Genomic DNA, 27246 nt, shown 5'->3' with positions numbered 1-27246 from the left:
ATCCAATTTGGTTATGAATCTGGGCCAAAGCAATAAAAGGCCAGAATCTCAACCATTGTACAACTCAAACCCCAACAATCTTTTGAATATAAGGACAATATATTCATGCAATTTGCGATTAAATCTCTGCATTCCTATTTGCATATGTAAATCAGTAATTACAAAAAGACTTACTAAAGAATTAAAAAACTGTAATGAAATTTGGACAACATAATTGTGTTGGTAACAGTATATTAATAAATATATTTCATTTACATACAGAAATTAGATGGATTACAACTCTCAAAATGGTAAATATTATCTACAATAACTCAGAGGGTTAACCGGATTTTGAGAAATACTGTAACTTAAAAAGCTTGCAGTACAGCAAAGACTTAGTTTATTAAGCAAAATACTCTGGAATATCCTGGTTTAATGCTGAATTGTAACCCCATTGCTTCATTCACAGTAACACAAATAAACTTATCTTTCATTGTCAATAATGTCCTCTTCTTGAAGGTGCTAACAGGTCACTCATCCATGTGAGTGTCAGCATGGGTCTTGGTAGCACTCCTGCTTCAGAGACACAAGTTCCAGGTTCGAGTCTCACTTCAGAGCTTGAGGACAAAAATCAAGGCTGACGCTCTAGTGCCGTACTGAAGGAGTGTAGCACTGTTGGAGTTGCTGTCTATTGAATGAGATGATAAACTAAGGCCCCATTTGCCTGCTGGGTGGGTGTAACAGATTCTTGAAGAATCTTTTGAAGAAAAGCTTGGGAGTTATCCCTGGTGCCCTGGCCAATATTTAATGTTCAATCAACATCACAAAAGGGAGATTAACTAGTCATTACCACATTGCTATTTGAGGGCTGTATGTGCATATTGGCTGTCACATTTCCTATATTACAACAGAACTTCAAAAAGTACTAATTGGCTGCAAAGTGCTTTGATGCCCGGTGGTTGTGAAAATCTTTGGACCTCAGTAAGGTACAGGAACCATGACTGATCTTTCCCATCTGTAACCCAGGCCCTGAGATCAGTTCTAGCACTGCTTTTGCTGCGCCAGCTAAAATCCACAACAACACAGAGTGGGAACTTGAGGCTAGGACCTCCTGACCTAAAATGTTGGATACAGCTTTACCAATTAGGCCACTAAGGGAGCTATTCAAATAAGTTCAACTTTCTTGATCTTTAATTCAACAGGCAACAGAAACTTTTCAATGCTCATTTCTAATGCTTTCCTTTTTGGGAGAGAAAGAGAAGCCATGCAAATATTAGGCAGAGTAATTTATCATTCCAATTTACAATTACAACAACAACTTGTTACTGCACCAGTAAAAAGCTCTAAGGCATTTCAAAGGAGTGCTATGAGACAAACTTTAATACAGAAACACGTAAAAGGTGATATTCAGATAGGGGGCCAAAAACCTAGTCCAAGAGGTAGCTTTTAAGGAGTGTCTCAAAGGATGAGAGTGAGGTAAAGATGTGGGTAGGTTTAGGGAGGGAATTCCAGGGCTTACAACCTTAGACAGCTGAAGGCACAGCCACTAATGAAGGGGTGTAAGAAATCAGGGATGCACAAGAGGCCAGGCACATGTACGGAGAGACAAACTGAGTTACTATTTCAGGTCTGTCACCTTTGTGATGGTCTCGTCATGCCCATAAAGATAATTGGACAGTTGGCTCTGCACTCTAAAACAATAAGAAGCCATATGGAATAATGGACACTATGCCCTCTTAAAATGGATACCAGAGAGTCAAGTGACTCCTTTTGTGGTTTCTGTTTTGATAGAGACAATGGGTGGGATTTTCTGCTCCAATTGGTGGCGAGCGTCACAGAGGGGGTGAGCGGACAGTATGGTGAGAAGGCCAAAAATTGTTTTTATGTCGTTGTGAAACCAGTTTGCGATCATCCACTCCACCCGTTCCCTGCTGCCGCTTGTCAGGAACCTAATTTCAATATGTTAGCATCTCATTATAAGCACTTCTCACCAGAATCATCCCCCCCATGCTGGAATCACGTCGATGTGTTTCACAACTGTACATAAGCGACGTGTACCTGGCGAGCTGCACTTTGCTCAGGACTTCAACGTTTATTTGCCTACCTTGCTTCGTGCAGTGCTCATGGTCATCAATGCCAGGCTTTGCAGACTGCACATATCACTTTTGGGAGGGCTTGCAGGCAGTATCTACCTACCAGACCAACCATAAGGCGGGGATGGCTTTTCTTTGGCTGCAGGGCTACGGCTTGCTTGGGGCAGGGGGAGAAATGTCCTCAGGCAAGGGAAGGGGCTGCAGGGCGAAGGCCATTCTGGGGAAGGCAGGTATCCCAGGGTGTGTATGGGAGCACATGTTGGTCTGTGCAAGTGGCCTCAAGATGGTGAGGCTGAGGAGGCAGTCTCCATAGAAGATGAGGCCAAATGGAGATGTGAGGGTGTGTGAGATAGAGTAAGTGGTGATGTCCCTTGAGCTGGAAGTGAGTGAAATGCCAGTTAATGTGTGATGGCCTTGTGAGTGAGAGGGTTTAGAGTGATGAGATGGTTGCCTTACCCTGGTGGCTGAGATCATTCATCCTTTTTCTGCGCTGAATGGTCAACCTCTTCTGTGCAGTGACCACCACTCTGACCACCACTGCCACCACCTCTCAAGCCACAGTGGGGAGATTGCTGGGCCTCCTGTGGCCAGAGCAGGGGTGGAGGACATCATGGCGGGCCTCAAAAGGCTTTCCAGTGACGCATTGCTGAACTCTTCTTGGCTTTCAGGGCCATGTCTTCACTGGAGTAGTCCTGGGCTGCAAGCATTGACAACTGTGTGTGTGGCTGCAATATAGATATGACACCCGGAGTGAAGAAATGGTGAGGTAACGGCATGGCGAGTGAGTCAGAGGCCGCCCGCCAGTAAGATGGCGTGTTTCCTGTGGCTGCATAATTAATGAGGCAGGAAGCAGACAATATGCCGTGAAAACCTGCCATTGCAGCTGGCGGGTAGAATGTCTTTTTTCACACCCGCTACCGAACTTGGTGCAAATCTGGGACAATTCCACCCAATATGTCTAGGAAGTTACTTAAAAATGCAAATGAATTTTCAAGGTGTAAATTGTCTGCCCTCACCATTTAAATGAACGGACTTGGTGCAAATCTGGGACAATTCCACCCAATATGTTTAGGAAGTTACTTAAAAATACAAATGAATTTTTAAGGTGTAAATTGTCTGCCCTCACCATTTAAATGGAAGAGCTTTAAAAGACAATGGTTACAAGACCTGTCGGCCCCTATAAAGACTCAATAGCAAATAAAGTCTTTCAGTGAGCTAATCATAATTGGTATGTTGATGAGATATCAATCAGTGCCCCATTGTGTATCAATCACCTCGGCTCCAACCCATTATGTAGACAATGAGAGGCACTGAAACTGCCATCACATGATGGAAACTAGCTGGAAAGGGGGTCAGCATCTTATTACTCCACAAGTGAACCCAGCAAGGCAGTCTGGGGCCAACGGCACAGAAAGGTCATTGCCCAGCAAGAAGAAAGGAACCCTGCATCGAACGGACAGTCATCTCAGCAGTGAAAATTTGTTTCACCTGCAAGATTAGATTTCTTCTCTATGGAAGCTCAGCCACAACTTCGTATGAAAAACCCAGAAACTTGCAACCGCATTATCTTCAAAGAACCAAAGAATCCTTCAGGCCTGCAACGCTTTTCATCTTAAAGGACTGGCTAAGTGCACATGAATTGTTTCTTCTAACTTCATTAACAATCCAAGTATATGATTCATCTCTAGAACGCATCTTTTCCTGTGTGTGTATGTCTGCGTGTTTGAGGGAGTGGGTGTTTTATTGTGTTTATTTTCTGGATGTTGTTAAATAAATGTTTATCCTTTATTTGATTTAAACATATCAGAAGGCCTGTTTATGTCCATTCTTTAAAGTCACAAGTCTCAAAAGGTTTAAAATACTCAAAATATATCGTTACGTTCAACGGAGAGATGAGAAAAAAGGAGAAAAGTTATCCCACCATCTCTCCCTGTCCGTAATGCCTTTTATCGAACTCTGAAATGTTAATTCTGTTTTTCTCTCACAGGTACTGTTTGACCTGCTGAGAATTTCCAGCATTTTGTGTTTTTATTTCAGATTTCCAGCATCCACAGTATTTTGCTTTTGCACAAGAGGCCACTGTTTTCTCAAGTTCTGAAAAGGTTTTGATCAATATAAAAGCATGCAGGACCTTATTCCCTCTCTCCTCATCTCCAAAGGCACTGAGGTACAGTTTCAAAGGTGTCAGGTGTCTTCCAGTCCCCAGTCTAGAGAGTGAGTTTTAATTATTAAAGAGAAACATCAAAGATAAACCCAATCCGGTATCTAATGATTTCCATCCATGGGCATTTTCCAAGATTCACTAGACGGATAATTCGGAGCAGCAGTTCTTCTATCAGTTCTTCCCATCTTTGCCTCTGTCACTGAGGCTAATAATGAATTTGGAGCTTGCTGCTCTTACTGGCTTAATCTAGATGAGGCAGTTACAACTGAACCACTTATATTCCAACAGTTATTGGAACCAGCAACGGAATACCTCTCATCCTAATTAGAACAATAAAGCTGTAAACTATAAACATGAAACTAATTTCACAACTAGGTATCCATGGCAATGCTCACAAATAAAAAGTAAAGAGTTTGGATGCTCTACCTGAACTTGTCACACTGAAGGCCATCTTCAACTGTCAATCCATTTACACTGGATAAAAGGGTGGACAGCAGTTGAAAATGGAAAAGAGAACACTCTGTAATATTGTCCTGCTTTGTCCGTCTGCTGCTGAAAATCTCAGCTTTTGGGACCTCAAGGCTTGACAGTTCCAATGTTCTTTTGACTGCACTCCCATCTACCAACCTCTGAAAATCTGAACTCATCTGAACTCTGCTGTCCATATTTTAACTCGCATCAAGTCCCATTCACATCATACTGTGCTCGCTACACTGGCTTCCAGTCCAACAATATCTGATTTTAAAATTCTTATCCTTATGTTCAAATCCCACCATGGCCTTGCCACTCACTATCTCTATAACCATCTCCAGATCTATAATCTTACAATGACTCTGCATTCTTTCAACACATGCTTCTCGAGCCACTTCGATTGAGCATGCCTTCAGCCAGCTAAGTCATAAGTGCTGCAATTTCCTCAAGTTATTTGGTCAGTTGCCCTAATATCTCTTTATATGGCTTGGTGCCCATTCTGTGTCCCATAACACCCCTGTGAGGCCCCTTTAGATGTTTTAACACTTAAAAGGTACTATATGAATGTACGTTTTTGTTCTTGTTGCTGCTGACTGCCCGAGGCTGATTTATTACAAATGGGCATCTAGCACTTCCACACAAAACAAATGGGAGCCTAACTGCCTATGTAAATCAGGGTTTGTTGTCAGCTGTAGGATTCCATTCACACCTTTAGTGCATGAAGCATGCATGGAATGATCTACCCAACGGGGCTAGGTCCTCTACAGAGGTGTCAATAATTCCCTGCACCAATCCTCCCTCTGCAGTGGCCAGGTGCTTGTGTGTACTTACTGGGCACTGGCATTTTGGCCAAAATATGGAATTGAAGCACTGCAATTCAAGCCATTTGCTGTATTCATCAGGCGAGTGTAGTGAACACCCATTTTGCACATTGATAGAGAGCTATGACTGTAGGTAGTTCTGACAGATAGGTTGGTTTTGCTCTCATTGCCATGCTGTCAGGTCCAACACTAAAATAACTGTCAAGCAATTTAGCTCCTGGGACCTGTGGTAAGTATTTATTCAGTACTCTGAGGACGTTGTGCCCCAGCTTACCCAAAAGCAGGAAGATAAGTTCTGAGTGAATAGTGCTAACCAACTGTAATTGCCAACCAATCAGTCACATGGATTCTCCAAAGGTGCCCTAAACATAATCTGTCAGCCTGTTGGCACTCACCTATCCCCAGTTGAAAATGCATGACAGGGCCCTCAAAACCTCAACCTCCTTTTTCTCTTGTATCTCATAAGGCTCTTGATCCTCTTCTCCTTCTTCAATAGGAACCACTGTTGGGTCAACACTAAGATGCCTAGCACACGCAGACTCCAGTCAACCTTGACTGAAAGTGTTGGACCATTAAGCAAATAAAGTGAAAGGTCTCATGACTGGAGCTGTCATTGGTCTTGTGAACTGTTTAACAGCTGCAGAATTAGCCCACATCTTCAGCCTTACAAAACACATAACAAAAGGAAGGAATAGTTTGCCTGATTCCCATGGGTCAAATCATTAGAAAACAAAGAGCTAACTGCAGCAATGAGTCACATTATTTCAAAAGAATTGACAGGTTCAGACATAGCTTCAACATGTGATATTCACACACTAATCAAGTTGATAGATGATAGCTACAAGCCATGTTTTCAAAATAACTATCTCCAGCTAAATCTTACGTATGTATACAGACTTCCTATCCATGGCTCACAATAGAAAAGTTATGTCCATATTTATAAAGGGAACTTGCCCTGCTATACACCCTCACTCCCTTCACAGTGGTGGCACTCAGCTGGGAGGACATAACTCAGTGTGACAAGTTTTCATAGGCAATATAAAAATAAGAATGAATATATAAACAGGGAGCTGTCTTCTTAAGTCCTCACCTCCAACACTCACTTCCTTGTCAGTAAGACACTAAGATTGACACCATTCGATCAGCTGCCTCTGCCTTGTCCCTCCCTTCTACTAGCCCACCTGGCCAAACTTCCTCTAATGTTTTCCCCACCCTAGTCCTGAACTTGCATCTTTCTCTAGTTTCTCTCCAATCTCCCCTCATGCCCTTTCTGAGGGCATTTTGTCCATGAGACAAGCCTTCTGCTCCCTCGAGCACCTTCCCATTAAACTGCTGACCACCCAACTTTCCCATGCTAGCCGATATCATAAATGGTTCTCCACTTCAGGTGATGTCCCTCTCTGCTTTAAAACTGCCACTGTCACACCTCTCCTCAAAAAAAACCTTGACTCCAGCATGCTTGCAAACTCCCGCCCCATCTCCAACCTCCCTTTCCTCTCCAAAGTCCTTGAACGTGTTGTCACCTCCTAAATCCATTCTCATGTTTTCTGAAACTCTCTGTTTGAATCCATCTAATCAGGTTTCTGCCACTGTCACAGTACTGAAACAGCTCTCATAGTCAATAATTACATCTTATGTGACTGTAACAAAGGTAAATTTTCCCTCCTTGTCCTTCGTGACCTGTCTACAACATTTGATACTGTTGACCACACCTTCTTCTCCAATGTTTCTCCACTGTTGCCCAGCTGGGTGAGAATACTCCATTCTTATCCATCTAATCGTAGCTACAGAATCACTTGCAATGGCTTTTTTCTAGCTCGTTAAAACCTACCTCTTTGACCAAACTTTTGGTCATCTGACCCAATATCTCCTTATGTGGCTCGGTGTCATATTTTGTTTAATAATGCTCCTGCAAAGGGTCTTGGGGTGTTTTATCATGTTAAAAATGTTATAACAATATATTTTGTTGATGTTGATGAACTGAATTATGTCAGTGCATTCTGGTTCAATTATTTCCAGGCCTCCAATCCCACTCAACTTCAAGGCTGCATTTTAGTGAGATCCATGTGCAATACCATTGGAAATCATCCAGTTATATATAGAATAGATAGATGGATGGGTAAAAAGACTAATAAAAAGGAAGAGAGAAGGCTCAGTCAGAAACATTAGCAAAAATGCTAATTTAAAGATTAAAAAATGAATGCTAAAATAACAAAAGTAGTTACAACAGAATTGATAAAATAAGAAACATATTAAATTAAATGTGAGAGAAAGACAGCATCAGGGCAGGACAAGTTAAGATCTCTTATCCAACTAAGAGTTTTACATTTTAAAACATGGAGTTTAAAAAATAAATTGAGTGAATCAGAGGTTCAAATGCAGCTTAGAGAGTATAACATTGTTTGAAGCTTCTAATGATTGGGAGTTAATAGGGGAAAGCAATCAGCAGAAACTCTACAGTTAGAATTGAGGAATAAGAATCAGAGTTAGAAGCATAACAAGAGTTATCCTTCTGATAGCAGCAACAAAGGGGCAGAATGTATGAATTCAGAGATTAGAGAGGCTTTTAGCTTGTATTAAAGGGAGGCGTTAATTTTCATATGATTGAAAAGAGCAGAGTAGTTCAAGTCAGAAATTAAATGAAGTTCTTGAGTGCATTCACAAAAGTTTTCTGGAGCACTATGTTATGGATCCAACTTAGGGGCAAGCCACACTAGATCTAGTAATGAGTGATTAGCCTGACTTAGTTAATATCTAACTGTAAGGAAACATTGATCTAATAGTGATCATAACATGTTCAACTCAATGTTAAGGTTAAAAAAGAGACATTCAACACAGTTACTAAGATTCTAGATTTGGAAAGACCATAGGATGAGACAGAGACTGACAGGAAACTGGCCAAAGCTGTTATTGGCCAAAACTACAGATAATCAGTGAGAGATGTCCAGCCAAAAATTTAGCTTAGTATAGGGTCAAATTATATTCCTAAGGGGCAAAAGCTTTACTTATCAAATTAAACAGCAATGGCCAACAGAGGTGAAAGATACATAAAACTAAAGGAAAGAGGATATTTAAGTGCAAATAATAGGCCAGAATTTTACGTTGATCGGGCAGGTGTGAGCCCGACCTGAACTCATGTGAAGTTGCGTGAAAGGACATTGGACGTGCACCCTGACATCATCGCGCACGCGTGCAATATTGAGGGCAGTGGGCGTGTCCAGGTGTAGGAGCCGTGTCCACCGAAAATTAAAGGGCCAATTAAGGCCATTAAAAACCCTACTGTCCACAATTTTACGTTGCATGTGCAATTTTGCACTAGTTGTACGGGCAAAACAGGCAGCCCGTTTTTAACAAAACCTCATCGAAGGGTGGGATGAAATGTTTGGAGCGAAATATAATTAAAAAGGTTATCTGGGGACTGATGTCTCTTGAGTTCTGCTGTCAGGTGCTTAAATGTGTTGAATAGACACAGTTTGATGTATCTTTTTCTTGTCATTTAATCTGTACAGACCTGCAGCTCCGAAGCAGCTCTGCAGCAGCATTCTGCCTTCAGGGAGCTCGCTAGAAGCACCCATCTGCACCCTCACTTTTGTCAGTGCCCACCCTCTTCCCGCTCCCCTCGGCAGCGCTGAGGCTTTCTCAGCACGCGTTTCACACTGGCTGACCATTAATTGAAAAAAGCCAGCATGAAATTGCGTTCAGGGGCCGATTGCAGAAGGAAACGCATTTCGCGTCCACTCCCTGGCCCGCCAAGCGTGAAATTCAGGCCATAGTGTAAATCCAGGCGACTTGGAGAGATAGAAGGACAACAAAGCTAGGCAAAAAGGATAGTAGGAGCTGCAAAGAAGGAATATGAAACAAGACTTGTGTGGGATATTAAGATTAACGCAACTTTTTTTACAATTGTATTAGAAGAGATGAGTCAAAAGGGGTTGAACTGTCTCTCACAAAAAGCAGATGTAATTCAATTGACAATTTAAAATCTGATATAGATGGATGTTTGCTTGCCAAGTGTTACATCCAGGTGAGGAGGAGTCGAATGAATCCCCTCTTTGCCCTCTGCTCATTTGACTGCAACAAGTTTTTTTGTTTGAAAAGGATATCCTTGCCAATTCAGTGGCTACTTAATTGTTTACATGTTGTGATCATAAAAGAACCAATAGGACAGGTTTCTTTGAGTCTTACAAAGAAAGAGGTTAGCTTTATTATACTTAAACAGGTATAACTATAAAATACGTACTGACTTTCGAACACACATATCATAGAACCATAGAAAAGCTACGGCACAGAAAGAGGCCATTCAGCCCATCGTGTCTGCGCCAGCTAAAAGCACTAGCCACCCATTCTAATCCCACGTTCCACCACTTGGTCCTTAGCCTTGCAGGTTACAGCACTTGAGGTGTAGATCCAGGTACCTTTTAAATGAGTTGAGGGTTTCTGCCTCAACCACCAATCTGGGCAGCAAATTCCAGACACCTACCACCCTCTGGGTGAAAAGTTTTTTCTAATATCCCCTCTAATCTTTCTACCAATCACCTTAAATCTGTGCCCCTGGTGATTGACCTCTCCACTAGGAGAAACAAGTCTTCACTGTCTACTCTATCTAGGCCCCTGATAATTTTGTATACCTCAATCAAGTCACCCCTCAGCCTCCTCCGCTCTAAGGAAAACAACTCTAGCCTATCCAATCTCTCCACATAGCTGCAAGTTTCCAGCCCTGGCAACATTCTTGTAAATCTCTATACTCTCTCCAGATCAATTATGTCCTCCCTGTAATATGGTGAATAGAACTGTACGCAAAAATCTAGCTGTGGCCTATCCAGCGTTTTATACAGTTCCTGCATTACATCTCTGCTTTTGCATTTTATACCTCGTGCAACAAAGGAAAGCATTCCACATGCCTTCTTTACCACCTTATCTACCTGTCCTCCCACCTTCAAGGCAGACATGCACTCCAAGGTCTCTCCTCTTCCTCGACCCCTCCTGATATCCTCCGGTTTATTAATTATTCCCTTGCTTTGTTTGTCCACCCAAAATGCATAACCTCAAACTTTTCCAGATTGAATTCCAATTGCCACTTTTCCACCCACTCAACCAAATATTGATATCATTCTGGAGTCAACAGCTATCTTCTTCACTATTAGCTACGTGGCCGATTTTTGTGTCATCCGCAAATTTCCCAATCATGCCTCCCACATTTAAGTTCAAATCATTAATACATACCACAAGGGCCCCAACACTGAGCCCTGTGGAACGCCACTGGAAACCGCTTTCCATTTGCTAAAATATCTGTTGATCATTGTCCTTTGTTTCCTGTCACTGAGCCAATGTTGGATCCAACTAGCCACCTTCCCCTGTATCACATGGGCTTTTACTTTTCTGATCAGTCTGCCATATGGGACTTATCAAATGCCTTACTAAAATCCATGTACACCGTGCGCACTGCACTACTCTCATCAATCCTCTTTGTTACTTCCTCAAAAAATTCAATTTAGTTAGTAAGACATGTCTTTCCCCTCAACAAAACCATGCTGACTATCACTGATTAATCCGTGCCTTTCTAGGTGACAGTTTATCCTGGCTCTCAGAATTGATTCTAATAATTTGCCCACTACCAAAGTCAGACTGACTGGCCTATAATTATTTGGTCTACCCCTCGCACCCTTTTTAAACAATGGTACAATGTTCGCAGACCTCCAATCCTCTTGTACCTCGCCTGTATCTAGTGAGGATTGAAAAATGATCCTCAGAGAACCTGCTATTTCCTCCCTGGCTTCCTCTAACAGCCTTGGAAAGAATCCATCCGGCCCTGGTGATTTATCCACCTTCAAGGATGTCAGTCCCTCCAGTGCTTCCTTTCTCTTTATGTGCGTTGCACTCCTACTCATTAACTAGAATGTCTGTATCATCCCTCTCCTTAGTGAAGACAAAGACAAAGTATTCATTAAGAACCCTGCCCACATCTTCTTCATCAATGTATAAGCTATCTTGTACACCCTGATAGGGCCTACTTGTTCCTTAGTTATCCTATTGCTCTTAATGTACTGATAAAACATCTGAGGATTTTCCTTAATTTTACCTGCCAATATTTTTGCATATCCTCTTTGCTTTTCTGATTTCATTTTTTACTTCACCCCTGTATTTTCTATACTTCTAACATATTTTTTTTTTTGTGGCTGTCATAAGCTCTCTTTTTCTGCTTTATCTTGTCCTGTATGCTTCTAGATCACTGGGGGCTCTAGATTTGGCAGTACCACCCTTTTTTTGTGGGAACATGTCTACACTGTACCTGCAGAATCTCGCTTTTGAGTGCCTCTCACTGATTTCCCTTCAAGTAGCTGTAACCAACCCGCTTTCGCCAGATCACCTCTCAGCTTCGTAAAATTTGTCTTTCCCCAATTTAGAACTTTTGCTCCTCTTCTATCTTTTTTCCATAATTATACTAAATCTAACTGTATTATGGTCACTATCTCCAAAATGGTCACCCACTGCTATTTCATCCACTTGCCGAGCTTCATTTCCTCAGACTAAATCTAGAATTGTGCTCTCTCTCATTGGGCTTGTTATGTGTTGGCTAAAAAAGTTCTCTTGCATGCAGTTTAAGAATTTTGTGCCCTTTACACTGTTCATATCCCAGTTGATATTAGGGTAGTGTAAGTCCCCAACTATTACTGCCCTATTGTTTTTGAACTCAGAGATTTGCCTACATATTTGCTCTTCTATCTCCCTTCCATTATTTGGGGGTCTATAGTATACTCCTGGTAGTGTGGCTGCCCCTTTTTTATTTCTAAGCCCAACCCATATGGCCTCATTTGATGATTCATTTAGTATATCATCCATCCTCACAGCTGTAATTGATTCTTTAACCAATAATGCTACACTCCCACCTTTTTTAGCCCCTCTCCCATACACTTGAAGTTCATTTGCACACAAATACAGATTACTGAGTAGGGAAGGATAGGTTGGCCAAATTAGAGTCCATAACAAAAGTAAAAGAGGATACAGTCTATAGTTTGGTTACTCAGTTGGCTTCGAAGGTCTCGATGCTTCCGATTTAAAGATGTAGACAACTGAGTTGGTTGTTCTTTGGGAGATGTTAGGGCTGGGTTGGATTCTCTTAAGAAATCCCTGTCTGCGGTAGGGTATCCCTGGATGATCACAGTCAGCAAATAGGGCTCAAAATTTACCAGGTGGGCTGGAGAAAAAAGAAGGCAGGAGAGGCCTCCACTTAGGTCTTCTCCTTAAGCTACTTGTCCTCAGTTCTGCTGAGAAAACATGTGTTTAAAACACTCAAAAGGTTGACTTATCATATGACCCTCCTTCTCCATCTGCTGGGGAATTAAAAAATATACATTGTCCATGTATTTCAATGGTGACTTGATTAGCTCATGTCTGGAAGCTGATTTAGCCAGGGTTCCATTGTCCAAACAACAAGTCTGAATGGCCAACAGTTGAATACATCAGGTGATTGTCACAGATGCCTTGCTGATGATATAGGAGAAGTGAGTCCTTTAGAATCCCTTTTAGTCAGTGTCTTTGATGGGTTTTTCAGACAGACTGACTCCACTCCAACGAATTGGAATTTGGAACATGTAGTAATGCAAACTGTGGTTAGCCATCTTGGACTGTGATGTCAAGTCACTTTAGTCTCTGTGTTTTTAAAAAGTCTGTTTTTAAAAGTGCAATTCAGGTTTCCAGCTGGTGGATTAAAAACCAATATCTGGCAAAAAGCACATCTTTAGGACAAAGGTATAAGACAGGCTTGTCCAACCTTCTTGCATGGGGTGGGGCACATTTCAACTTTTCTCACACTCGGGGGGCTGATGAGCAAATTTTAGAAAGTTAAGGTTTGGCACAACATTAAACATGAATTTTTTTAAAAAGCTGATGTATGAAAGGAAACAAATTGCTGAGCAAAAAAAAATTACAACAATAAATTGATTATTTCTTACTCCTTTAAAAAAAAATTAAGACGACCATTCAAGTGTGAAAGGGTGAGAGTGTGTGTGTGTCCAGCTCACACCCAGTCTCAGGTGTTCACTTACTCATCCTCACCATTGTGAGAATGGGTGACAGTGCGTGTTGGAGTGTGGGGGTGAGGGTGAATGAAAACACTAAGACTGGGGGTGAGCCAGACACACTCCCCCTCCCTCTTTCTCTCTCTTTCTCTCTCACACACACATACTCACTCACTCTCTCTCCTTCACACACACACACATCCTCTCTCTCTCGCACACACACACACATACTCACCCTCTCTCTCTCACACACACCTTCACTCACCCTCTCGCACTCTGTCTCACATAGACACACTCATCCTCTCGCGCACACACACACTCACTCTTTCTCACACACACACGCTCACTCTCTCTCACGTGCACTCTCTCTCTCTCTCTCTCACACGCACGCACACACACGCTCTCTCTCTCGCACACACACAAGCTCTCTCTCTCTCGCACACACACACGCGTTCTCTCTCTTTCGCACACACACACACGCGTTCTCTCTCTTTCGCACACACACACACGCGTTCTCTCTCGCACACACACGCGTTCTCTCTCGCACACACACGCGTTCTCTCTCTCTCGCACACACACGCGTGCTCTCTCTCTCGCACACACACGCACGCTCTCTCTCTCGCACACACGCGCGCTCTCTCTCTCGCACACACGCGCGCTCTCTCTCTCGCACACACGCGCGCTCTCTCTCTCGCACACACGCGCGCTCTCTCTCTCGCACACACGCGCGCTCTCTCTCACACACATGCTCTCTCTCTTTCTCACACACACGCTCTCTCTTTCTCATACACAAACGCTCTCTCCCTTTCTCACACACACATGCTCTCTCTTTCTCACACACACGCTCTCTCTCACGCACACACACGCTCTCTCTCTCACACACACACGCTCTCACACACTCTCTCTCACACACACTCTCTCTCTCACACACACGCGCTCTCTCTTTCTCTCACACACACAAGCTCTCTCTTTCTCTCACACACACACGCTCTCTCTTTCTCTCACACACACACACTCTCTCTCTCTTTCTCACACACACGCACTCATCCTCTCTCTCTGACACACATACACTCTCTCTCTCAGGCACATGCACTCACATCCTCTATTTCTCAGACACACACACTCACATCCTCTCTCTCTTTCTCAGATGCACACAACCCCTCTCTCTCTCAGACACACAAACACCTCCGTCTCTCTCTCTCTCGCAGACACACACACTCTCTCTCTCTCTCTCAGACACACACACTCATCCTCCTCTCTTTCTCTCTGACACACTCACGCTCGCTCACCCATCCACCCAACCTCACTCACCCACCCTCACTCACTGACTGACCCTCACTCACTGACCCACCTACCCTCTAGACTACCCACAGTCATCCATCCTCACTCTGAGCCACCCTCACCCACCCTTCACTCTGATCCACCCACCCTCCATCACTTACTTTCACTCAGGAAATCAGCTGTGCGAGCAGGAGAGGTGCACTGAGAGCAGAAGGGAGGCCTGAGGCCTACTGCGTCCAAACACGGTGCACGCCCAGGGAAGCGCTGAGGGCCGATGTTGAACACTGGGAGGAACCGGGGGGAGTGAGGGGAGGAACTGGGGGAACACAGGGAGGAATTGGGGAAGCGCAGGGAGGAACTTGGGAAATGTGGGGAGGAACCAGGGAAGCACGGATGGGACCGGGGGAGCGCAAGGGGGAACCGGAGGAATGTGGGGAAAACTGGGGTAGCGCGGGGAGGAACCGGGGGAACGTGGGAACCGGGGGAACGCGGGGAAAACTGTGGTAGCGCAGGGAGGAACTGGGGGAACGCGGGAGGAACCGGGGTTAAATGGCCGGAGCCAGGCCAAAGCATTGCAAGCTGAAGGGGAAAGCGTGGTGAGCGGATGTCCCGCTCACTCCAGAGTTGCCAGTGTTCACTGTTCCTTCAATCACAGCCTGTTCCTCTCCCATGTTTGCTGCTGATAGGCTCACTATTAAACCTCTCAGCAGCAGGCACAAGAGAGAAGCGGGCTGTGATTGGAGGACCAGCCCCCTGCAGAAAACTTCAAACTCACTCAACCATCCTACCGGCTCTTTCAACAAACGATCCAGGGGCCACATAGAGACAGGTTGGACAAGACTGGTATAAAAGGATATGGAGATAAGCCCAGTGGATAAAGATAAAAATCAGCCATAATCTCACTGAATGGCAGAACAGGCTTGAGTGTCTGAGTGGCCTATTCCTGTCCATGTGCTCAAATAATGCTTGGTGTACCACTGGTGCAATCTTGTGATAAAGATTACAAAGAATGAATGATGGTATACAGTGCACACTAAGAAAGAGATAACAGATAGCAGGCAATGAGTTCGAAGGAAGTAATTCATTAGAGCACTTCTGATAATGCCAATTACAAATGCAGCAGAATCAGGGGATTGGATTATCATTTTAAACCCAATTCCGGGTATTTGCTTTTCTCTAGAATGTATTAGAAATAATTTTATTTTTTGTGCTAATTTTTCACTTTGCTTATTGCGACAGAAACAGATAGTTGATTAGAGCATTTCAAAGATCTAGAAATAAATATCTGCTACTTATTAAAGCACAAGTGTTGAAAACGTACATAAAACGGAAAACTATCATTTTGCCTAGAGACCAATCATCTGACAGATCAGCTGTGCATTTCCAGCATTTAATTCATATTTCTAACATTTGTTTTTCTTCGTTTTATCACTCCCTGGAATCAAGTTTTTCACCTAATTTTTTTTTTACATAGAATTATATTGGATATACTGCACAGAAACAGATATAGGCCATTCAGCCTATATTTTGCACTATTTCCAGGGAGTGAGATCACTGATCCAGTAAACTCACTGTACACTTGTATTGCCTGACCTCCTCCTCTCAGCAGCTCTGCTATCCATCAATGAATCGTGCCCTCGTCATACTTTTGCAATCCATCATTGGATCCCCTTCTCTCCATACTTTTGTTATCTATGTCTGGATACGATTTCATTCCACAATCCATGCTATTTGTGATGGAATCCCTCTTGTTCCATGCCCTATTCTATCCACGATGAGATCCATATCATTTCACAACCTACAATGTCAATGATTGGTTCCTTTCATTCCACATGCTATGCAGTCCACGAGTGAATCAATTGCTTTCTAGGCTCCCCCTAGGCGATCCATGTCTGGATCCCTTTCTCCCCACATCCTGTGCTGTGACTGGATCCCCTTTCACCCCACACTCTATGCTTTCGGTAACCAGGTCCCATTCTCTCCAAATTCTGCACGATGTTACTGGCGTTCCATTCTGGAGAGCCAACTGGAGGAGGATAGAACTGGAGTCAATATTTACATACTTTTATAAGCTTTCTTTACCAAGATATATATTATAAACATGCCCCTCTTTTACAAGCTTTATTTACCAAGATACACATTATAAACATGCACCTCATAACCTAGCTACCACAGCATCAGTCTGTTCCTATTTTTAGGAGCATTAATGTCCACCACTTGCACACAATTAAACACAATTTTTTTTATTCATTCACGGGATGTGGGATTCGCTGGCTGGGCCAGCATTTATTGCCCATCCCATAGTTGCCCTTGAGAAGGTGAGCTGCCTTCTTAAACTGCTGCAGTCTATGTGGTGTAAGTACACCCACAATGCTGTTAGGGAGGGAGTTTCAGGATTTTGACCTAGCGACAGTGAACAAACGGTGATATATTTCCAAGTCAGGATGGTGAGTGACTTGGAGGGGAACTTCCACGTGATGATGTTCCCATGTGTCTGCTCCCCTTGTCCTCCTAGATGGTAGTGGTCGTGGGTTTGGAAGGTGCTGTCTAAGAAGCCTTTGTGAATTCCTGCAGTGCATCTTGTAGATAGTACACACTGCTGCTGCTGTGCGTCAGTGGTGGAGGCTGTGAATGTTTGTGAATGTGGTACCAATAAAGCAGGCTGCTTTGTCCTGGACGGTGTCAAGCTTCTTGAGTGTTGTGGGAGCTGCACTCCATCCAAGCAAGTGGGGAGCATTCCATCACACTCCTGACTTGTGCCTTATAGATGGTGTACAGGCTTTGGGGAGTCAGGAGGTGAGTTCCTTGTGCACGATTCCTAGCCTCTGACCTGCTCTTGTAGCCACAATGTTTATATGGCTACTCGAGTTCCATTTCTGGTCAATGATAATCCCCAGGATGTTGATAGTGGGTGATTCAGCAATGGTAATGCCAATGAACGTCAAGGGGCGATCGTTAGATTCTCTCTTCTTGGAGATGGTCATTGCCTGCACTTGTCAGCCCAAGCCTGGATATCGTCCAGGTCTTGCTGCATTTGGACATGGGCTGCTTCAGTTTCTGAGGAGTCGTGAATGATGCTGAACATTGTGCATCACCAGCGAGCATCTCCATTTCTGACCTTATGATGGAAGGAAGGTCATTGATGAAGGAGCTGAAGGTGGTTGGGCCAAGGACACTTCCCTGAGGAACTCCTGCAGTGATGTCCTGGAGCTGAGATGACTGACCTCCAACAACTACAACCTTCTTCTTTTGTGCTCGGTATGACTCCAACCAATGGAGAGTTTTTCCCCTGATTCCCATTGACTCCAGTTTTGCTCGGGTTACTTGATGCCACACTCGGTCAAATGTGGCCTTGATGTCAAGGGCAGTCACTCTGACCTCACCTCGGGAGTTCAGCTCTTTTGTCTATGTTTGAATGAGGTCAGGAGCTGAGTAGCCCTGGTGGAATCTAAACTGGGTGTCAGTGAGCAGGTTATTGCTAAGCAAGTGCCGCTTGATAGCACTGTTGATGAGACCTTCCATTAATTTACTGATGATCAAGAGTAGACTGATGGGGTGGTAATTGGCCAGGTTGAATTTGTCTTACTTTTTGTGTACATGATTTACCTGGGCAATTTTCCACATAGCTGAGTAGATGCCAGTGTTATAGCTGTACTGGAACAGCTTGGCTAGGGGCGCAGCAAGTTTTGGAGCACAATTCTTTAGTACTATTGCTGGAATATTGTCAGGGCCCATAGCCTTTGCACTATCCAGTGCCTTCAGCCATTTCTTCATATCAAGTGGAGTGAATTGAATTGTCTGAAGACTGGCATCTGTAATGCTGAGGACCTCTGGAAGAGGTTGAGTTGGATCATCCACTCAGCACTTCTGGCTGAAGTTTGTATCCAATGCTTCAGCCTTATCTCTTGCATTGATGTACCGGGCTCCCACATCATTGAGGATGGGTCATTTTGTAGAGCCTCCTCCTCCAGTGAGTTGTTTAATCGTCCACCACCATTCACGACTGGATATGGCAGGACTGCAGAGCTTAGGTCTGATCCATTGGTTGTGGGATCGCTTAGCTCTATCTATCACTTGCAGTTTATGCTGTTTGGCACGCAAGTAGTCCTGTGTTCACACCTCATTTTTAGGTTGCCTGATGCTGCTCCTGGCATGCCCTCCTGCACTCTTCATTGAACCAGGGTTGATCCCCTGGCTTGATGTTAATGGTAAAGTGGGGGATATGCCGAGCCATGAGGTTACAGATTTTGTTCGAGTACAATTCTGCTGCTGATGGCCCACAGTGCCTCATGGATGCCCAGCCTTGAGTTGCTAGATCTGTTTGAAATCTATCCCATTTAGCACGGTGGTAGTGCCACATTACACAATGGAGGGTATCCTCAATGTGAAGGCAGGACCTCGTCTCCACAATGACTGTGCGGTAGTCACTCCTCCCGATACTGTCATGGACAGATACATCTGCGGCAGGCAGGTTGGTAAGGATGAGGTCAAGTATGTTTTTCCCTCTTGTTGGTTCCCTCACCACCCGCCGCAGACCCAGTCTTGAAGCTATGTCCTTTAGTACTCGGCCAGATCGGTCAGTAGTGGTGCTGCCGAGCCACTCTTGATGATGGACATTGAAGTCCCCCACCCTCAGTGCTCCCTGCAAGTGGCGTTCAACATGGAGGAGCACTGATTCATCAGCTGAGGGAGGGTGGTACGTGGTAATCAGCAGGTTTCCTTGCCCGTGTTTGATCTGATGCCATGAGACTTCATTGGATCCCTTTTTCTCCGCACATTATGCTAAATGTGACTGGATCCCTTTCTTTTCCCATGCTATGCTCTCTGAGGCTGAATCCTTTTGATTCCAAACCTATGCTATTCATGACTGGATCACTTCCTCTCCAAACAAATCAGAAAGTAACAGGATCCACTGCTGTCTGTGTTGAGCAGTCTAAACTGAGCCAGCAGTAGTTATGCCACTATGTCAGTTTTAGTGCCACCGGGCTAGCGGAAGGAAATATAAGACATGGATCCTGCCCTATGAAAATCACATGACAACATTATTTGGCATTGGTGGCAATGGCCTCTCCAGTTGAAAAGCTGACCAACGCCCACTGTTGAGAGTCACCTGTGAAGAAGGGCCACTTTGATGAGGTACTGTTCGGCTGTTAAAACATATAGATTGTTGGAGAGTAGAGTGACTGGCTTCAGGAGGAAGGGGGCTAGCTAGGAGGCCAAAATACTGTTAAGCATTTGTGAAAAAATCTGATCAATATTTTCCCTGCAATCTATGAAATGTTACATGATGCTCCAATGCACAATGCGAATGATTGACAAGTGATGGTATGAGCTGCTCAGAATTTAGAGATATCCAGTTTATTTAATTATAAAATCCGCACTTTAATATGTTCTAAACAAAAAGGAATTGAAACATTATTTTTTAGGACGATATTATTTTCATCAATATACTTGTAAATTTAATTTTAAAAAGAATCGAAGGGGGCGGGTTAATAAAAAGAAAAAAATCTCCCAGAAAAAGTCTTTAACAATAACCCTTTTCATGTATAAGCCTGAGGCAAGCTGCTGTGATAAATAGTTAGCTTTCCAAATGTGACAGCTGAACTTTTCCATCTTACCCATGTCTACGAGAAGCAAGCGAGTCAGTGCAGTATAGAAGGTCGTGCGGCATCTCAGGACAGCATCACCAAGGTGGAAGTGTTCACTGATGCCCAGGAAAGGGAAGTGTTCACACTGGTCATCCAAAAAAGAAGCACAGGAACAAGCAATTAATCACTATATACAGTCATTTCAACACTGGAGGAATAGGCTTCAATTTTCACACCTTATCTCCTGAAGGCATTTGCTCCTGCAGCTCTCTCATGTCTCACAATTCTGTATGTGTGAGCCCAGACATTGAATGTCAAGCAGGTTATTCGACTGTGGAAGGCATTCGAGCTAAGCCTGGTCCTGTTCTCAGCTGACAATTGAACATAAGCCTTTTCAAGGGTCATTAAGAAGCTGAAACCCAGGTTGATTTTGATTGCGTCCTAAACTAAGGGATGCAGAAGCCCAACTCTTGAATTGGCCATACAGTTTGGTACAATTCAAGGCTGAACCCTGACTATATGGTCTATACGGCAGCACCTTAATAAACTGGCCCTTTCGAGGAGCTGGATTAAATAGCTGGCTTTCAAAATGTGACAGCTGAACTCAAATTTCATAGAAATGAAAGGAACAAATAATTTGCCTGGTTTCAATTTTGCACCTCTGGTCATTTCTTAATAAATGTGAGAGAAGAATTTGTGATAGCTCAACTTTCATGACAAAATAACAGCTGTGGCATTCAAGGCGAATATACAGTAATTAGCTGGAGAAACATTTTTAAGGAAACAACTGTTCTCTGACAAATAAAAGGGACTTACGGTATGGTTCCGAAGCATGAATCGTACTGCATCAATCTTCACCAGCTTCTTCAAGATAGCATACGTAATGGCAATGTCAAGGATACAAATGAAGGTCAAAATCCTGGAACTGCCTCCCTAACAACACTGTGGTTGTAACTGCACCACATGGATTGCAACAGTTCAAGAAGGCAGCTCATCATCACCTTCTCAAGGGCAATTAGGGATAGGCAATGAATGCTGGCTTAGATAGCAACATCCATGTCTCATGAATGAACATTAAAAAAAATGGCTAAAGCTCTGTGACCTGACTAGTCTAAATCTCCTATAAACATGTATGATCACAAACATGACACCAAGCAGCTGCCAGGCAATGCCTGTAGTGAGAGCTCAAGAGAAGCACTGGAGAGCTGAAAAGGCAGTGGAAGGTTGATGACTGTGCTGCGGAAAAGGTATCCCTTTGGAGCAATGATGTTCTGCTAGGCCTAGCTGAAGAGCTGGAGTTATGCCTGTCAGTTGGTTGGAAACAAGGGGACCGTAGTCTTAGGAGGAGATTAAACCATCAGGAGGGGAGCAGTTGCAGTTGTTGAGACAGTCTGAGTTGGAACAACTTTGGGGAGGGAATTCAGAGGCTGGGTCTTTGAAAGTGAAGACTTGAAATCCATTGTGAGAGACAGAGTTTTAACGAGGTTGTGTAATGCACAGTGGACACTGACGTGAGGTAGTTTGCTGAGAACTCCATGGGATCTGTTTTAGTTGCCATTTATTGTGCAGTATAGTGTGTTCGACCACAGTTTGCCTGTCAATTCATATGCATCTCATGTTAATTCTGAGTGTCAGATTATAAGATAGTTATTGTAAATTGTTTTATTTTTCTGACTTTGGATAGTAAAGTTTATTTTGTTTGTTTAAAAGCCATGGAATCTTGTGGCTTTATCCTCTTAATAAGTACCTGGGATTTCAAACTTTGTCTACTTTAAATAAAAAAGTTATTGGTCCTTAGTTGGACTATAACAGATGGCAACCAGGACTACATGCATGCCAAACAGCAGATGCAGCATGCTATAGACAGAGCAAAGTTATCCCACAACAGACAGCTCAGATCAAAGCTCCGCAAATCCTGCCACAACCCTGTTATGAATGGTGGGAAACAATTAAATAGCTAACCAGAGGAGGCAGCTCCCCACCTTCAAGAATGAGGGATCCCAGCATGTCAGTGCAAAAGACAAAGCAGGAGTGTTTACGATCATCTTCAGCCAGGAGTGGCAAGTGGATGAGCCATATTGACCTGCTTCTGAGGTCTCCAGCATCACAACTGCCAGACTTTAGCCAATTCAATTTACTCTATGTGATAGCAACAAATGGCTGAAGGCAACGGATACTGTAAACGCTATGGGCCCAGACAACATCTTGGCTATAGTGCTACAGAACTAGTCGTGCCCCTAGCCAAACTGTTCCAGTACAGCTTCAACACTGGCATCTACCCAAAAATGTGGAAAATTGTTTGGGCATGTCCTGTCCACAAAAAGGACAAATCCAATCTGGCCAATTACTGTCCCATCAGTCTACTCTAAATCATCTTTGGCAAAGAGATGGAAGGTGTTCTCGACAATCCTATCAAGCAGCATCTAGTGAGCAATCTATCTACGTAACTTAAGTCCTCGTTTCTGGAACCATTCTCACAGATCTTTTCTGCACTCTCTGTAATGCCTTCACATCCTTTCAAAAGTGCCCAGATTTGGACACAATATTCCAGTTCAAGCCAAACCAGAGTTTTATAAAGGTTCATCATAACTGCCTTGCTTTTGTACTCTATGCCCTATTTATAAAGCCCAGGAACCCACATGCTTTATTAACAATGCTCTCAACCTGCCTGCCACTTTCAACAATTTGTGCACATATACCACCCAACCCCATCTCCTACCCCTCCCCCCAAGCCACCCTGCCCCCACCCTCCCATCCCCCACAGCCTACAGGTGACTCCAGACCCACAGCAATGCGGTTGACTCTTAACTTCCCACTGAAATGGACAAGCAAGACACTCAGTTCAAGGGCTATTAGGGAAGGGCAAGGAATGTTGGCCTTGCCAGCAACATCCACATCTCATGGAAGATAGAAGAAAAAATAAACTTGTCTACTACCTTTTCTAAAAACTCAATCAAATTGGTTAAACATGATTTGGTTTTTGTAAAGAATTTTTATTTTTCTTGGACTGTGGCTTTAAAAACTACTATGACTGTAGTTGCTATCCGGGAACAGAACGTGCCATAAAAGAACAGGATGGTGCCGGAAAGGAGCCCTGGACTAAGGACAACTGCCTGACGACAGCATTTTAATTGGCTCCTGACCAGGTGACCAGGGTTTTTATGTGGTAACAGTGCAGGGAGTATAGCTCCTAGCATGTAAAGAGGGAAGACCTGAAACCTCTCTCTCGTGTTTGTAAGATTCCAGTAATTCTGCCATAGTAGCAAGCTTGCTATTTCTCACATCCCTATAACCTGCTTTCTCTGAAAACCCCTGTCAAGAGGAAAAGCGGAAAAATCACCACTAGAGACATTGAAAAGCAAGTTCTCAACCAGTGAACTAAATACTGAAAGTACTGGAAGACCACCTCATGTCATCAACAACAAACTGCAAGGAATTTGGAAGATATCAATCAAAATCAACCCATCTAATCCTGTACGCCAGATTGGTGCTATTGAACTATGTTACCTCACCCTTAAAATTCATGTTTTGTGTGTCTTATCTGTATGTATGTGTGTGTATGTTTGTGTATAGGGGTTTAAGAAGGGGTAGAGTTTAAGTTATAGAGTTAGAAGTTAGCAGTTCATATTTCTTTCTTTTGCCACTAGTTAAAGACAACTTGTTTAATAAACAGTTATTTACTTATTAAGTTTACAAACCTGGTGCTCGTATTCTGTTAACCTAAATTAAACAGTTAGGTAGAATTGGGGCAATCTGGTGGTTTGGTCAAACTTTTCACATTTGTCACAGCTCGGGGAACAGAGGGACTTGATCTTACAGTGCACTATCCCTAGTGAGTCGTGACATTTTAATAAATCCATGCTGGCTTTCCTTATTATTCCACATGCCAGCATAAGTGTACAGTGGCAGCAAATACAAGATGAACTTCAGCAACTCACCAAGACTCCTTTCACAGCACCTTCCAAACCTGTGATCTCTATCACCTAGAAGAACAAGGACAGCAGACACAGGGTAATATAAACACTTGCAAGTTCCCCTCCAAGTTACACATCATCCTGACTTTGAACCATATTGCTGTTCCTTCACTGTCACTGGGTCAAAATTCTGGAACTCCTCCCTAACAGCTCTGTGGGTGTACTCTACACATGGACTGCAATGGCTCAAGAAGGCAGTTCACCACCACCTTCTCATGGGCAATAAATTCTGGCTTTGCCAGCGCTGCTCACATCTTATAAACAAATTAACAAAAAAATAGTATTTGCACCTAGATTAGCAATTTGTCCATTCAGAAGTCAAGGAAACAAAAGTGTATCCATAATTAACCAATAATGTTAATTTATGACATTACTTAACTGTTTACTTCTTTATTTGCAAGATGGCACATCACTGGCAAGTCAAATATTGCTTGTCCCTAGTTACTCTGAGAAGGTATGTGGGCCTCTTCCTTGAAGTGTTGCAGTCTATGTAGCAGTAGTGCTCTGATGCTAGTGTTAAGTAAGGGATTGCAGAATTTTGACCCAATGACAAAGGAGAAACAATGATGTTCGTCGAAATCAGTATCGTGTCGACTTGGAGGTGATGATGTTTCCACATCATTACTTTCATCCTTCTTGATGGTTAAGGAGATGTTCTCAAAGTAAGCCTGGTCAGTTGCTGCAGCACATCATGTACATCACACACACACTGCAGGTATAGGGCACTGGTGATAAGGCACAGGCATCGAGTCTGATGACAGACATACCAGACAGGGAACTGTTCTGCTCTGGATAATGTTAAGCTTCTTGAATGTTAATATGGTTGCATCCATCCAGATGTGAGTAGCGAGTATTCCATCATATTCATGACTTGTGCCTTATAGACAGGTGGGGAGACTTTGAAAGATTAGGAGATTAGCCATAGAGTACATATATTCTGTTAAAAAGAATTATCTAATCAACAATTAAAACAAATGTCTTTTTGATTGTTTTCCCCAGCCATAGTTACACTTAATTTAGGGGATTTTTTCTTCCCAGTGCCAGTTTTGATTACATTATTAGAGGTATTAATTGAAAGGATTGCCTGCTACTGATAGTTGAATGGTGAATGCTAGTGAAATACCTGGCATTAATTACTTAACAATTTATAGCGCTAGTAAAAACATTTTTAAACAGTTCTTTACCACTGCTGTTACTAGGACCACTCATCTTCCTCTTTGGTCTCCCAGCAAAGACAAAGCCAGGTGATCTACTCCCAGAAAGCTGCCCTGTGCTATAGTGTAATTGTTTGCAAGCTAGGATTTCCTCTCCCTCCCTCCCTCCCTGATAGCTTCCACATAACATAGATTGAGGAGCTCAACTGTGGGGAATGACAGACACTCTCCACTGCTCCATGGCATATGGCATCCATAGACCTCCATTTTAAATAATTAACAGGATGCACCTTATGTCAGTGCTTTGAGCAACATGTGTCTCTCTAGAGCTAACAAATCATCTGGTTTTCCAGGCTTAAGAGTTCATTTTTGTTGCCTTTCTGCATGTTGTTTTACAATGGCAAGGAATTGCATTTACAATGACAGGGGAATTAAAATGCCCGTACTCCAATGTGTTGGGCTACCTGTCTCTCTACTGATGTTCCTTAACTTAACTGTTAATAAAAAAAATCAGTTAGCCCATTCTTTCCCAAGACTCTGTAAGTGCAGCAAGCATTACTAGATTGGAGGGGACCATGGGGAGTGAAGTATTATCCCATGGTAGAATTATTATGGCACAGAAAGCTATTTAGTCCATCTTGCCTACTGGCCCTTTGAAAGGCCCAGCCAATTAGTTCTCTCACCTGCTCTTTGAACATATCCCTACACATTCCCTACCACTCCTTGAAAACTGTATTGAAACACTGGTGAGATTAATTAAACTAACAGTAAACAGCCCATCATTTGAAGGCTCTTATTACCTTGAGAAGGCCCAAAGATAATTCAGAAATTTACTCAAGTGAGGAAAAAGGTGTAGCAAGCTGGGATTTATTTTAAAGTGAAGAAATGTTGTTTCCAACATGATGAGAACATTTCAGGTAGAATAATGGAGCCAAAGATCAAATCATTCAAAAGGCAGTTAAGAGGTTTGGGTCAGGGGTAAGTGTGTGGAAGGATGAACCAGATAGGACAAAGCCCATCCCTCATTTATATGATTCTTTATGAACAGTTTCAAGCAAAGCATTCAAGTGTGGTGAAAGATTCAAATGTCAAGAGACAAGTTAAGAACAAGGAGTTGAATAATACAGTGGGGGGTGCAGACAGAATGCCTCCCCACACCAAGAAACCACGTTGGCATGGAGGCAAGAGCTGCCGGCCAATCCAATGGGCTGGCAAATCCATTAGTCCCGGCAGCACCAGTGAGGCATCAGTGGCTGCTACCAGGACTGCTGGTGAAGACAGGACCCCAAGGTCTTGGACCAGGAGGGTTTGAGTCCGTTAGGGAGAGGGTCAGTGGGGTAGAGGGAAGGTTGGGTTTAAGGGAGGGAGCGGGTAGGAATGAAGTGAGATTCAACGTAAGGGGTGGCTGCCTCATGATCGGGAAAGGGCAGCCCCCAAAGAGCGATGACCCCCCCTGCCTTCCTTTCTGACCTTAATGCGCTTGAAAAATCAGCCACCCTGCTGCCCACACCAAATGCTTTATGGTGTGGGCGGCATATTATCAAGGTCAATAGACTTGATAACAAGCCTAATTGACCCTTAATTGTTATTTAAATATAGTGGGTGGGCTGCAAATTTCGTTCCCCTCTCCCCCTCCCTCCTCCCCCCTCCCCCCTCCCTCCCTCTTCCTCCTGCCCCCCCCCCCCCCACACAATGTTATGGGG

The 27246-nt window shown here is 43.4% G+C and overlaps 1 protein-coding gene across 1 annotated transcript in view; it reads right to left on the bottom strand.

Annotated features, from left to right (window-relative positions):
- LOC144685323 (ran-binding protein 17-like) overlaps positions 1 to 27246 on the bottom strand; it is a 947082-nt gene that overhangs the window by 392632 nt on the left and 527204 nt on the right. Inside the window, exons 17-18 of the mRNA XM_078549733.1 lie at positions 21232 to 21295; positions 20446 to 20560 (exon numbers count right to left, since the gene is read on the bottom strand). Coding sequence (XP_078405859.1) covers positions 20446 to 20560; positions 21232 to 21295 — 179 coding nt within the window. The remainder of the gene's footprint in view (positions 1 to 20445; positions 20561 to 21231; positions 21296 to 27246) is intronic.

Source organism: Cetorhinus maximus, chromosome 10 (genome assembly GCF_964194155.1).
Source record: "Cetorhinus maximus chromosome 10, sCetMax3.hap1.1, whole genome shotgun sequence".
NCBI classification, from domain to species: Eukaryota; Metazoa; Chordata; class Chondrichthyes; order Lamniformes; family Cetorhinidae; genus Cetorhinus; species Cetorhinus maximus.
This window is presented reverse-complemented; position numbering and strand designations above follow the sequence as displayed.